The sequence below is a fragment of the Mustelus asterias genome, chromosome 8, assembly GCF_964213995.1.
Source record: "Mustelus asterias chromosome 8, sMusAst1.hap1.1, whole genome shotgun sequence".
NCBI classification, from domain to species: Eukaryota; Metazoa; Chordata; class Chondrichthyes; order Carcharhiniformes; family Triakidae; genus Mustelus; species Mustelus asterias.
Genome location: NC_135808.1, coordinates 96495036 through 96510612, shown reverse-complemented (window position 1 = coordinate 96510612; position 15577 = coordinate 96495036). Strand labels below are relative to the sequence as shown.

The window sequence follows — 15577 nt, the reverse complement described above, 5'->3', positions numbered from 1 at the left end:
ACCCAATAAATTATAATGGGAATACAGAAGTTAGGACACAATGTATTATATGTAAAGTAAAAATGGGGACTGAATTACACCTGCTTGCCCTGGAGTTCTCGAACTGAACTATGGCGATTGACTATAATCATATTTAATCATATTGAAGCATCTTAAAGTGTTTCATACAATTAATTACTTTAGAGTGTAATCATTAAATATGAAAACAATAAAGAAACCTGCTGACATTTCGTAAAATACTTGAAATTAATGGGGATAGATTGCCTTCATCCAGAGCAGTATTTCTTTCAATGTGAATTTTTGTTAGTGAAGCACTGATTAAACTACTAAAATTGGTCAATGTATCGATGTCTTTTCTTGATTATAACACATATCTCTCTTAAACAACTACATTTCTTGATAAAGAAAATATTTTTCAAGAAATATAAATTCTTCCAGTGATTTGCTCCAGCATACCTCTTCTGTTTTTCTCATTGCATGTTCCATTTTGTGTCTTTTACCTTCTGACTCAGATCCACTGTGCACCCTCTCTAGGTTGAGCCATTGGTTATCATGGGGGCGATTCTCCCATTCCAAGCTGCTAATTTTTTGACGAGTCAGGTTGGGAGATGCGCGCGTGCGCCGATTCACGGTATTCGCGCATATGTTCCCGACACATGCGTGTCTCCCACCGCCGGATATCCAGTGCGGTCGGGACCACGCAGGAAACCGGCGGGAACACCAGGCAACTCATTGTAATCAATTTTTAACGTGATTTAAATGTCATTGTTGGGCCCGGGACTTAGTTCTCCGGGCCTGATAGCATCTCCCACCCCGCCAGTACAAATTCACTCCAGTGGGGTTAAGAATAACTCCCCACTTTTGGGGAACTAGTGGGACACCTTGCTGAAGTGAACGGGGGCAATTGGGGCCCCCCAGCGGGTTGGATGATGGAGAGGTGGTGCCCCCTCGGCATGGGTACCCTGGCAGTGCCCTAGGTCCAAAGTGCCCATGCCCAGGGGGCACTTCGGCACTGCCCACTGAACATTGGGCAATGCCAAGGGGGTGGGGCCTAGGGGGCAGGGTAGCTGGAGGTGGGGCTTAGGGGGCGATCAGTGGGGGTGGGGGGGTCCCGCTGCCACTCTGCAGACAGGATCGGCTAGGGGTGGAGGGAGGCCAGCAATTGAGCCGGGCTGGGTGGGGGTGGGGTGTTCTGCCGGGGGGGGTCTGCCTCCCGTGAGGGGGGTGTCTGCCGGGGTGGGGGGGGTCTGCCTCCCAAGGGGGGTCTGCCTCCCGTGAGGGGGGTGTCTGCCGAGGTGGGGGGGGTGGGTGGAGGATCGTCACTGCTGGGTGGAGGTGGTGTTAAAGATTGGGGCGCTTGGGGAGGGGGAGGATCGGGGCTGGCCAGGAATGGTCGTGGGGGCCACAATCGAGCTGTGGAGGTGTTGGCAGGGGCAGCACTACAGCGATTGAGCTGGCCAGCAAACGGGAGGCTGACAGTTCGGGGCCACTGCGGATGCGCAGAGGCCCAGAACTGTCGGACTCTGGCGTGAATAGACCCTGCCCCCCCAAGCTTTTAATGATATTCACGATTGTGATCTCTGCAGTGCACAGAGTGTGGGAGATTCTAGTCTGAACTCCCACTGTAAAAACAATCGTGATTTACACCACTTTTCCCGCGAATTAAGCACTTAGAATTTCTTTGGGAGAATCACCCCCTGTCTCTGGACTTCCCTTCCCAAACTGAAATGCCTTGACACGTCACTTTCTACCTTCAAAACTTCCTCAAATGCTACTTTTTTTAACTGTGTATTTTGTCACTAGCCCTGATTCTTTCATTTGTGTTTGTTATTCAACATTCTCATTGTCCCCATCCTTTTCCAGGTAATTGCTTGAGGCACTTAGCTATGCTTAAGTGTTACATCAGGGGAAATTGTTCAAATATAGGTAAATTTAACCTGCATTTCTCTTCACTTTTCATTTTAACAAATAACATTCAGAACAGTGCAGCACTTCACAAATTTAATGAATGTGAATCAATTACAATTTTTGAAAATGAAAAGCAACTACATTGTTTGTAATTAACAAAGAAAAACATTATTTGTAGAAGCCTTCGAAACAAACAGAAGAAGTCACAAATCATTGAGATCAGCTGTTAGATCAAACCTAGGAAAAGGATGAAGCAAAGAAGCTCTAATCTGAAATTTCTAATAATTTGGTGCATAACCTGAATTATACTCGTCACAAATACAACAGTTTTCTCCTCAAAGTAGTAAACTGTTTCTATTGACCATTTCATCAGCTCAATTTCAGACCAAAGCTTAGCCCATGAGTCCACAGCCATAATTTCTTTCTAAATTATCATTAGGTATTTAAAAAAAAGACATTTAGCTTTGTATGAGCTCTGAAGAAGGGCCATACAAACTCAAAACGTTAGCTTTGTCCTCTCTCCACAGATGCTGTAAGACCTGCTGAGATTTTCCAGCATTTTCTGTTTTTGTTTCAGATTCCAGCACCTGCAATAATTTGCTTTTACTTTTATGTGTTTCCTGATATTGGAAGATTATTTCCAAGTATTAATGTGGTACTTTGTAGTTGATGTTCTTTTTACTGTTTTATGTAAATACAGAACTTTCCAGAAGCTATGAATCCTGGGGATGTTGCAGACATGCTGGAAAGTAAGAGCAATATATCTGTGATATTTTGTATTTATGCATTTGTATTTCCAACACTTGTTTAACATTTAATTAGCACTGATATTATCTTATGATTCCTTTGTTCACAGTGGATACAACAAAATTTGAATTGATACAGCTGACTCCGCCAGGTACCATCAATATTTGCAAAATATCAATATGTTTACCTGTCAGATACTATTTGCACATTGGGAATACATTTTATGAAGATTGCTATCACCTAGTAAAGTACCACTATCATTTAACAGACATAGGTGATGTGATGCTTATTTTGAGAACACATTTCTCCCTTCTATATAAAGACAGAACAAAATAATAAAAAGAATGCATGATGTGAGAAGAAACACAGACACATATTGCGAATGACATTTTATTTTGTTAAAATGCTTTGGGTTCCTTCATACTTGGGATTGGAAGGAAGATGGAAAGCACATACAGAATACTGAAATGGAAAAAAGAAAAAGAAAACCATCTTAATGCCTCAGTGAGTTTATCAGTTGAGCAGGTGAGCAGTAGAAACCAGGAAGATATCAGGTAATTTCCCAATCTGTGCTAAGATCTCAAATAACAGTAGAAATGTTATAATTGGCATCGCAATCCCTGGACTATTAAGACAAAGTCGGATGGGTTCTCAGTCCTGATTCCTGTAAATATGCTGGCATATACGTGAATCCTTGCAAAATACAGGATTAGACTCCATTCTGAGGCATTCTGTGATTCACACAATCAGAGCAAATAACAATAACAGGTTGAGCGGTTATTAAAAGGCAATCACTATTTGTAAAACCATGTCCCAGAAAGTAATTAAGAAGGAGATCTAAATTAAAATAGAGACATGAGGGAAAATATAAAAACTGATTAACTCTGTACTTATCCACTGACTACTGAAAATTTATAAAGTTTATTTATTAGTCACAAGGCTTACATTCACACTGCAATGAAGTTACTGTGAAATTCCCCGACTCACCACACTCCCGTGTCTGTTTTGGTCAATGCACCTATCCAGCACGCTTTCAGCCTGTGGGAGGAAACCGGAGCACCCGGAGGAAACCCATGCAGACATGGGGAGAATATGCAAACTCCACACAGACAGTGACCCAAGCTGGGAATCGAACCTGGGCTCCTGGCGCTGTGAGGCAGCAGTGCTAACCACTGTGCCACCATGCCGCCTTTTAGGTGTGCATTCTTGCAAAGTGAATATCAAAGCCTTCATCATATTGGACAGTATTTAATGCAGGCAATAGGCACCTCATCTACCTTGTGGAGAGCTGGTGAGAGCCCTGCATCGCTTTCTTTTGGGAAGGCACACTGAATTAAGTGTCCATCAGGCACTTAAGTGGACAGTGACAGGCCTTTCCCAGGATCAAGGATCCAGGGGATAAAAATCCTGCCCCGTGCCCCCAGGGAAGTGGTGTTAACTGCTGGTGATGCATCCACCAGAGGCCAAGGATTGGTGAGGGACACCTGACCAATGGTGAGTGAAGGTGGGATGGGATTGTTGGGTGGAATGGGTGGGGATGTGGTTGGCAACAAGCAAGGATGGGAGTATTGCTCTCAGCAGAGCTCCCCCTTCCCAATGCCGGTCCTTCGATCGGGCACTGTGCCTCTGAATGAGGTACCATTGGTAGTTGGGTGAAATTCCCTCCTTAAACCTTGCCTCCTCCTTAAATCTTCCCCCATTATCAGTGAACAATTATCAGTGGCGCAAATCCTGCTGTGTCTGGAAAGCTCAGCGAGATGCCGCAAGTGGAATTTGTGCAGGGCACAAAATATTTTGGATCTTCCCAGGCCCTCCCAGCAGACATGAGCAGGTTCACACCCAGTGAATTTAAATGCATTTAAATATGCAAAATTGGCTTAACGCCGAATCTTTTGGGAACGTCATATGTTCCCACATATCAGCATGTTGAAACATCGGTGGAAATTACTATGCCAGAGATCTATGTTCATGGGAAAGGGGGGGGGGGGGGGGGGGGGGGGGGCGGCGCGGGCGCGGGGGCAGACTCATGGCAGCAAAATGCTGAGGGGAGTTCATGCCGGCAATCTATGTTTGGGATGGGGAGGTGGGGAGTTTATGCCAGTGAACAATGTTCGGGGATGGAATATGCCATCAATAAGGAGGGGTGGGGGATAGGCGGTCCCGACATCTGTAGGGAGGGGCGACACGGAGTGGGGTCTTCAAATTAAAATTTGTGTTTGATCTCAGTGTTGCTGGGCATGCCGATGTTTTTAGGCCCTGCCCCTCACAATGATGGTGCAAAACACAGCCCCTTCAAAAAACGTCAGTGGGCACAATCTTTTCGCAAAGAATTCTGTGCCGAATGAGCAAGAAAACGGGAGAAAATGGTGCCAGTTTTTTCAGCAAGCCACGAGTCACAATCTTACAGCAAAAAAGAGGTCGGATGCGATTCTCACCAGTGGTGGGGGATGGGGGGATGGCGGGTGGCAGCAGAGCTAAAGCTTGCCAGTGAAACTGGAGGCTGAGTGCTTGGGGCGCCATTGCACAGGCGCCTGATCTGCTAGTGCACTGGGCAACCTGCTGGCATTCCGCTCCCCCCCCCCCCCCCCCCACTCCCACGGACATCACCTCTCTACCGATTGCTCCCTGTGCCGGTTCCTACCCCCTCCGCCGATCAACCCCTCGGTCTGCAGATCTTCTCCCCCTCGCCCCTGCTTATCACAACCCCTGCAGACCCCCCTTGCCTCTCCCCCATCATTTCCCCCCCCTCAAGCCCCACCCTCTTGGCACTGCCCCGGCACAATTATGGTGCCAGGATACCCCATTGACAGTACCAGGGTGCCAGCCTGGCACTGTCCCATGGGCACTGCTTGGCCATGTTCCTGTGACCCGTGGGCTTTAATGGCCTCTGATACCCTTGGCATGGCCATCATGTCATCATGGCCATTAACACTGCCTACACTTCCTGCTGCCCTGGAAAAGCAGCCGCATAATCAAGGACCCCTCGCACCCCGGACATACTCTCTTCCATCTTCTTCCATCGGGAAAAAGATAAAAAAGTCTAAGGACCCGTACCAATCGACTCAAGAACAGCTTCTTCCCTGTTGCCATCAGACTTTTGAATGGACCTACCTCGCATTAAGTTGATCTTTCTCTCCACACTAGCTATGACTGTAACACTACATTCTCCACTCTCTCTTTTCCTTCTCTATGAATGGTATGCTTTGTCTGTATAGTGCGCAAGAAATAATACTTTTCACTGTATACCAATACATGTGACAACAATAAATCAAATCAAAATCAAATGTCTGGGCCCCATTGGTGAGGAAACGTTGTTAAGGCCAGAAATGGCTGTGCCGGGCACGTTAAAATTTAAATCAGTTTAGGCGCGAAGTCAATCACACCGGCAAAATATGGCAGGGAAGATGACTTAGTTCATGCCCAGTGAGAAAGCCTTGTGCACTATCTTCCCGGCTCACTCTGCCGATCGACCGGCACAGTGGGCCAGAAAGATCGCACCCAATGTGTGGGAAAGTCTTGTTGAAAAATCTGCCGGTTTCTCTGGAGAGTTTTCTGACTGAACCTGACACCATTTTTTGGGAAACTTCCGGCCGTGTCTTGACTTCTTCCAGATAGAGCTTTATTCCCAGTGATATGGTGCTGCCACCACCATCACGCCTGTTTCCCCATTATATACACCCAGTGATGCACTTAATCAATTAATCTGCAAATACTAACTTGAGTATTAACCATTTTCTACCCTGACATCAGACCATTTAAGAATTCTACTGAATCACTCTTCAGCTCTCTTTTTTTCATGGGAAAAGAGACCCAGGATGTCAGTCCTTTCCAGATGTGTCTATACACATATTTCTGGTATCATTCTTGTACATATTCTCTGCACCTTTTCCAGTGCTTTTTTTGTATTATGGCGATCAGAACTGTACGCAGCACTCTTAAGTGTTGCGAACCAAGGTTCGATACAGGTTTAGCATTGGCTGGAATTCTCCGGACTTGCACACCCTGCTACTGCTGCCAGTGAGAACAGAGAATTTGGCACTCAGCCAAATCTCTATTCACTGCAGCAGGACTGGAGAATCTCAGCCGCGAGTGAGGTCGAGAATTCTGGCCATCACTTCCCTGCTTTTGAATTCTATTCTCGGAATAAAGCCTAGTACTTAGTTGCTTGTTAATGGCCTTGTTGACATGTGACAACTTTTAGTGATTTTTTTTGTTCCTGTACTCCACCTAGAGTTGCACCTTGCTGCCTCACAGCGCCAGGGACCCGGGTTTGGTTGCCAACTTGGGTTACTATCAGTGCGGAGTCTGCATGTTCTCCCCGTGTCTGCGTGGGTTTCCTCTGGCTGTTCCAGTTTCCTCCCACAGTTCGAAAGACGAGCCGGTTAGGTGCATCGGCCAGGCAAAATTTTCCTTCAGCGTATCTGAACAGGCACCAGAGTGTGCCAACTAGGGGATTTTCACAGTAATTTCATTGCAGTGTTAATGTAAGCCTACTTGTGACACTAATAAATAAACTTAATATTAAACTTAAACCTTCCAAGTAATAAGTGACCTCCCTATTCTTTCCACCACACATTTATCTGTGTTGAACTTAAGTTGTCAATTATTTGCTCATTCTGCAAGTTTATTGATGTCCTCCTCAGAATTAACTATCCCCTCCAATTCGGTGCCATCTAAAAATTTAGAAACAGTGTTCTTGATTTGGATTGTTAATGTAGATTGTGAACAACGCTAATCCCAGCACTGATCCTTATGGAAACCGCAGGGGCACTCATCCAGTGCTGAGCTTGCGAAGGACATCCAGAGTGTATTATCACTGCAGGATCAATTTGCAAACAGCTTTTCTAATGGGGCAGCAAACAATATTCTGCATCTGCCACAACACACGTACTCCACCAAGAAAATCTATCTATAGAAGTCAACCCCATTTTTGAAAGGATTTCTTGAAGCATCAAAGGAAAATCTATTAACACCTTCTATCATACAACACTGCTAACTGAGTCAAGTTTTACTCTTAAGTGATAAATTATTGAAGGATTCAATTATACATAGTTCAAGTTCAGCATATAAATTTCAACTCATAGAAACATAGGCCATTTGACCCTTCGAGCCTGCTCTGCCCTTCAGTATGATCTTGGCTGATCATCCAACTCAATAGCCTGATCCCACCTTCCACCCGTATTCTTTGATCCCTTTTCCTCAAGAGTTATATCTAACTTCTTTTTGAAAACATACAACACTTTCTGTGGTGGCGAATTCCACAGGCTCCCCCCCCCCACTTTTTTTGTGAAGAAATTTCTCCTTATCTCAGCCCTAAAAGGATTACCCCTTATCCTTCGACTATGACCCCTGATTCTGGCCTCCCCCACCATCAGGAGCATCCTTCCTGCATCTATCTTGTCTAGTCTTGTTAGAATTTTATCAGTTTCTGGAAGAATCCCCCCTCATCCTTCTGAACTCAAACAGATATAATTCAAACCTTTCCTTGTACATCAGCCCCACCATCCCAGGAATCAGTCTGGTAAACTTTTGCTGCATTCCCTCTATAGCAAAAACATCCTTCATCAGACAAGGGGACCAAAACTGCATACAATATTCTTGGTGTGGCCCACCAAGACCGTGGGTAATGGCAGGAGATATCCCTGCGCCTGTGCTCTATTCCTCTTGCTATGAAGGCCATCATACCATTTGACTTCTTTATCACCTGTATGTTTACCTGGTGTATGAGGAAACCCAGGTCTCATTGCACATTCCCCTTTATGGCCATTCAAATAATCTGCCTTCCTGTTTTTGTGACCATCTCACATTTAACTACATTGTACTGCATTTGCCAAGCATTTGCCCACGAACTCAGCTTGTCCAAGTCACATGGAATCATCTCTGTATCCTCCTCATAGCTTGCCCTCTCATCCAGTTTTGTATCATCTGCAAATTTGGAGATATTCCATTTAGTTCCCGAATCTAAATCATTAATATTTTGTTAGGGACCAGATCATAAACCCCAAGGTATATTGTAAAGTTAGACTAGACCCCAACTACTCTTTATTTTGGCATTAGTGTGAAGATAAGGGGCATGATCTTACCACCTGTTCATGCCATACTCCCGTTGCAGTGAAGATGGAGAATTTGACAGCAAGCCAAATCTCCATTCACTGTAGCGGGATGGGAATATCCCGGTGGCGTGAACAATCAGAAAATTCCGGCCAAGGAGTTTCACTCCAGGTGTGATTCTATTGACACACTAGGAAGCTAAATAAACTTTATTTTAACAAAGTTTAAATATAACAAATGAATTTGCTTAACTTTTACCAATTGAAATACTTAAGCATGACAAGATACAATTCTTAACTGTTAACCTATCTCTATTAGTTTCAATTTAAGCAATATCCCTCATGGACTCAAGTTCCTCTTCAAATCAGTTAGCAAACAACACAGGTTTATGTGCTGGTACCTGGGCTGCCAGTGCTCAAACCTTTGAACACTTCTGGAGATGGAGAGACAGAAAGAGACACCTGTCTTCTGACACTTAAAAAGCAGCCTCCAGAGAGAGAAAGAGAAACACCTCATGCTTCTTTCAAGATCAAGCAGAAGCTAAATTGTTTTTCCCTGTAAGTTTAGCTCCACCCATTCACAATTTTCTGTTTCTTGTCAATCAACCTAATTATTCTGAAACCCCAGGGGAAAACCCAAAAATGAACAACAGTGTATTAGCTCAGATCAAAACAACCACCTCTTTATCGAGGATCAATTATTCTTCTGCATTCTCAGCATGGAGCTGCCTGGTTTGCAAACAGATTGCCACCAGGTAGACCAGAGCTGAAGGTAAACATTCCCCTCAGAAGAAACATGGTATAAATACATTTCTTAAAGGCACAGTATCGTCACAATACATTGTGAATAGCAGGGGTTCCTATTTTGATTTATTATTGTTACATGTATTGGTATACAATGAAAAGTATTGTTTCTTGCATGCAATGCAGACAAAGCCTACTGTACATAGAGAAGGAAAGGAGAGAGTGCAGAATGTAGTGTTACAGTCATTGCTAGGGTGTAGAGAAAAATCAACTTAATACAAGATAAGTCCATTCAAAAGTCTGATGGCAGCAGGAAAGAAGCTGTTCTTGAATTGGTTGATATGCGACCTCAGACTTTTGTATCTTTTTCCCGATGGAAGAAGGTGGAAGAGAGTATGCCCGGGGTGCGTACAGTCATTAATTATGCTGGTTGCTTTTCCGAGGCAGCGGGAAATGTAGACAGAGTCAATGGATGGGAGGCTGTTTTGCGTGATGGACTGGGCTTCAATCACGGCCCTTTGTAGTTTTTTGCGGTCTTGGACAGACCAGGAGCCATACCAAGCTGTGATACAAGCAGAAAAAATGCTTTCTATGGTGCATCTGTAAAAGTTGGTGAGAGTTGTAGTGAACATGCCAAATTTCCTTAGCCTCCTGAGAAGGTAGAGGCGTTGGTGGGATTTCTTAACTATAGTGTCGGCATGGAGGGACCAGGACAGGTTGTTGGTGATCTGTACACCCAGAAACTTGAAGCTGTCATCACTGATCTTTACAGTACCCCACTAGTCACTGACTGTCATTCGAAAAAAAAACATTTATTCCTACCCTTTGTTTCCTGTCTGACAACCAATTTTTTATCCATCTCAATATACTAACCCAAACTCCATGCTTTAATTTTACACGCTAATCTCTTATGTCAGACTTTGTTGAAAGCCTTCTGAAAGTCCAAATAAACCACATCCACTTACCAACTCTATGGGCGGAATTCTCCCATCCATCCCGCCATGGGAATCAAAGTGAGCGGTGACGGACCATGCAAAGGCCCGTTGACCTCAAGTGGGAATTTCTGGCCATGAGGCGAGCGCAGCCAGAAAATCCCTCTGCTTGTTACATAGAATCATAGAATCCTACAATGCAAAAGGAGGCCATTCAGCCCATCGAGTTTGCACCGACCTCAATCCCTCCCAGCCCCTATCCCCATAGCCCCACATATTTACCTTGCTAGTCCCCCTGACACTAAGGGGCAATTTAGCATGGCCAATCCAGTCTTTGGACTGTAGGAGGAAACCGGAGCACCCGGAGGAAACCCACGCAGACATGAGGAGAATGTACAAACTCCACACAGACAGCGACCCAAGCCGGGAATCGAACCCAGATCCCTGGCGCTGTGAGGCAGCAGTGCTAACCGCTGTGCCACCATGTCGCCCATCTTCAAAGAATTCCAGTAGATTTGTTAAGCAAGATTTCGCTGTCTGAAATCATGCTAACTTTGTCTGATTCTACAACTGATTTCCAAGTGCACTGCTGTAAAATCCGTGATAATGGACTCTAGAATTTTCTCCACTACCGACATCAGGCTGACTGGTCTATAATTCCCTGTTTTATCTCTACCTCCCTTTTTAAATAATGTGGTTACATTAGCAACCCTCCAATCTGATGTAACTATTCCAGAGTCTATAGAATCTCATTAGAAATAGGGGTAATACCAGAGGACTGGAGATTTGCAAATGCTACACCCATGATCAATAAGGGTGTAAGGATAAGCCAGAAACTACAGACTAATTAAGGAAAGCCAGCATGGATTTGATAAGAGCAAATCGTGTTTAATTAACTTGCTTGAGCTTTATAATGAAGCAACAGAGAGGGTTGATGAAAATATTGCAGTTTAAATGGTGTACACATACTTCCAAAAGACAAATGGTGAAGTGCCACCTAAAGTACCACTTTGTTAGTTAGAGCCCATGAAATAAATGGGACAATAGCAGTATGGGTACAAAATTAGTTGAGTTACAGGAAACAGGGTCGTGTTGAATGCCTGTTTTTCGTACTGGAGGAAGGCATCTTGTGGGATTTCCCAGGGTTTGGTTTTGGACCAAGATTCAGGAGAGGTGGATCTGCAAGATGCAAAACACCCGGGCTCAAACTCATTTCAAAGATGTGAAATAATTATTTTTGTAAAAAGATTTTTAAAAAATTGGTCTCAATTTGTGGGGAAAAGTTTCTCCACGCACTATGAGACAAATCCCAGAGATTCTTTTTGAACAAGCAGTAGCCCTGGGTCCAGTGCAGGTAGGTTCAGAGCTGTTGCCCAAATGCCACTTATCGGTCAATCAATAAGCTCCAGGCATAGCCCACCAGGGGCTCCACAGAAAGTCTATGGGGAAGGGCTCTCCGTAATCAGGCACACCAATTGGTGCCAACCCATGTTCGAGCTCCATCAGCAAAGCCCTGTCCCTTACAAAGCAATTGTGAGTGTACACAGACATAAGTGGACCAGCTCCAATGACAATAATAAAGGTATAGAGACTGTGCTCCAGTGTGGATGTGACAATTGGAGGTGAGCAGAGCCAGAGTGCGCCAGTTCCTGCGAGGGGTAGCAGATGACCGGCACTATGATAAGAAAATAAGATCTATGGGAGAAACAGGACAGAAAGCAGGTGGCACCAATACAGGATAGCCATGTAAGGGAACAGTGCTATTAGTGTGAGTGGGACTGTGCGTCGTTGTGTGAGTTGCCTGTGCTACTGGTGTGAGTGGGACAGTGTGAATAATAAATAAAAAGGTAACAAAATAAGGGTACAATTCTAAAGGGGGTGCAGGAACACAGGGTGCTAGGCTATATGTACACAAATCATTGAAGATGACAGTACAGGTTGAGAAAGTGGTTAATCAATCATACACGATTCCAGGCTTTATAAACAAAAAAAAAAATTCAAGGGAGTTGAGATAAATCTATATGAAACACTGGCTTGGCCACAACTGTTGAGTTCTGGACACCGCACCTTAAGAAAGATGTGAAGTCATTAGAGAGAATGTAGAAAAGGTTCACAAGAATGATCATAGGGATGAAGAACTTAAGTTACTTGGATAGTTTGGACAAGCTGGAGCTCCTCAAGAGAAGATTTGATGGAAGTGTTCAAAATCATGCGGGGTCGTGACAGAATGAATAGGGAGAAATCTAGGATCAAAAGGATCAAGAATCACAGAACATTGATGTCAGGTGGTTGGTTAAGGAAGCAAAGTTGATAATAGGAAAAACATTTTTACGCAGTCAGCAGTTAGGATCTGTCATGCACCACCAGAGAGTGTGATGGAGTCAGATTCCATCTTGACCTTCAAAAAGGATTTGGATAAGTATCTGAAGAGAAGGAATTTTCAGGGCCGGGGGATAAAACGGGATAATGGGACAAGGTAAACTACTGTTGCATAGATGACACAGATACAACAGGCTTAATAGGCTCTTTACTTGCTGTAACCACTTTAACGATTTTATATGACAAAACGTACAAGCTGGGCTTTTCCCACCTTAGCTGCTAATGTAAAAGATTAGCTTAACTAACTTATATAAGTGTAAAAATGTTAGAAGTGGTTAGAAATAACATAAAGGGTCCTGTGACGCAGTCCCTGCTTCTAAGCCGGGAGCTCCAAGTTCACGTCTCACCCCAGTACTTGGTGGCTAAGGAAGGTGCATTCATAACACGGCCAAACAGGTTGAGTTTCAACCTACAAAATCCTTCTAGCACAGGCCAATGGTGGGTAGTAATGTGCAGGAAGAGAAGCAAACAACAAAAATAACATTAGAGGTATTGTTATTAAAGATGAGTTAAATCGTATAGCAATGTACACACTGTTCACAATAAAATGGGAACGAGAAGCAATAAATACGGTGCAAGGAGCCAGATTTACTAGGGCTTAATAAAACATGCAGGAAAATCAGGACTGGGTAATAAACATTTCAGAATGTAGAAAAGATAGTGAAAAGGGAAGGTGGATTAGCTGTACTTATTAGAGAAAACATTATGGCAGTAGAAAAAGTATAGAGCCAGTAAAACGGAAACAAAATTTATGTGAATAGAGATAAAAGATAATAAAACACCAATCATACTATTAGGGCCAGTCCAGCCACAACCTAATACTGGAAGGGAGGTCAACAAAGAAATATACCAACAAATTAGGAAAATGAGTTAAAAACACAGAATAATAATCATAGGATGATTGAGCAAAAAATATATTTTGCTAAAAGAAAAGAACAAATTAAATAGTTGTTGGAGTCCATGCATAAATAAAGATATCAAAAAAAAACAACTGAGGGTTAGACAAGAGGCTGACCGTAAGCACATAGAAAGTAGACGAGTGCTTGATAAGACAGAATATAAAGAGATTAGGAGAGAAGTAAAAAGCAAAACAATTGGAAGGCAAAGAGGAACTATGTCATTAAATTGACAAGGAACACAAAACAAAATTGTAAAATATTTTACAGACACATCAATTAAAAATGAAGGCTTTAATGGAAATAGGACCATTAATGAGTAGACAAGATAATACCACAGTTAATGGTAGAGATATGGCAGAAATATTAAATATTACTTTGCTTTGGTATTTACCAAGGATATTTAACAGGCAGACATTACATTGAATTATGAAATGAGCAACCAGGTATGTGCATTTAGAATAAAAAGGAGGATGTAATGAACAAATTAACCAACTCAAGATTCCTGGCCCAGATGGATTGCATTATTTTAAAATAATTCAGGGAAAGACAACACAGGCATTGCTACTTATATCTAATAATTCATTCCAAAAGGATGTACTGTCAAAGGACTGGCGGATAGATAATGTAATTCTTATATTTAAGAGGTCAGAACATGTCTAGAAAATTATAGGTATAAAAACATAAGATGCTGGAAAAACTGAGCCATTATATCCATTATGGATATATATTAATGATTTAGATCTTGGCGTGCAGGGGATTGTTTCAAAGCTTACGGATGATGGAAAATTCAGAACCATTGTAAACTGAAGAAGACAGTGTAGAACTTCAAAAGGACATAGAGTGGTGGGGTGGGCAGATCAGTGGCAAATGAGGTTCAATGCAGAGAAGTGTGAGGTGATGCATTTTGGTAGGAAGTATATGGAGAGCCAATGTAAAATCAATGTAAAATTCTTAAAGGGGTGCAGGAACAGAAGGACCTGGTTATACATGTGCATAAATCATTGAAGCTGACAGAGCAGGTGGAGAAAGCAGTTAATAAAGCATATAGCATTCAGGGCTTTATCCATTGGGGTATAGTGTACAAGTGTAAGGAGATTGTGCTGAATTTATACAAGACATTAGTTAAACCTCAGCTGGAATATTGTATATGGTTCTGGGCGCCACACTATTTGGATATGAACACATTGGAGAGAGAAAAGAGGTTAACAGGAATGGTTCCAGGGATGAAAAACTTCAGTTATGAGGATAGACTGGAGCAGTCTCAGTAATGGTAACGATAAAATTATCATCGACTGTTGTAAAAATCCAACTGGTTCACTAATTTCTCTTAAGGAAGGGAATCTGTCATCCTTACCTGGTTTGGCCTCCAAGTAGCTCCGGATCCACAGCAACGTTTTGGCTCTCAATTGCCCTCCGGTATGGCCTAGCAAGTCATTCAATTCAAGGGCAATTACAGATGAGTAATAAGTGTTGACCCTGCCAGTGACACCCATGTTCCATGAAGGAATAAATAAATAAAACTAATGAGCATTGAGAAACATGTTTACTTATGGGTGGCACAGTGGTTAGCTGTTGTCTCTCGGCACCAGGAACCTGGTTTGATTCTGGCTGTGGGTAATTGTGTGGTGTTTGCATGTTCTCCAAGTGTCTGTGTTGGCTTCTTCTGGGTGATTTAGTTTCCTCCCACAGTCCAAAGATGTGTAAAATAGGTGGATTAGCCATGGTAAATGTGCGGGTTTACGGGGATGGGGGGGCCTCTTCGGAGAGTCAGTGCTGGCTCGATGGGCCAAATGGCCTCCTTCTGCACTGTAGGGGTTCTATGGCAAGTTGGGACTAGTCTACTTGGAGAGAAGAAGGCTAAGAGGAAGTTTCATAAAGATGTTCAAAATCATGAGAGGGTCGGAGAGCCTCGATAGGA

At 43.3% G+C, this 15577-nt stretch overlaps 1 protein-coding gene across 1 annotated transcript in view; it reads left to right on the top strand.

The window, feature by feature from the left end:
- Positions 1 to 15577, top strand: part of spata6 (spermatogenesis associated 6) — a 112738-nt gene that overhangs the window by 5388 nt on the left and 91773 nt on the right. The window contains exons 3-4 of the mRNA XM_078219390.1: positions 2609 to 2657; positions 2765 to 2806. Of these exons, the coding sequence (XP_078075516.1) occupies positions 2609 to 2657; positions 2765 to 2806 (91 nt within the window). The remainder of the gene's footprint in view (positions 1 to 2608; positions 2658 to 2764; positions 2807 to 15577) is intronic.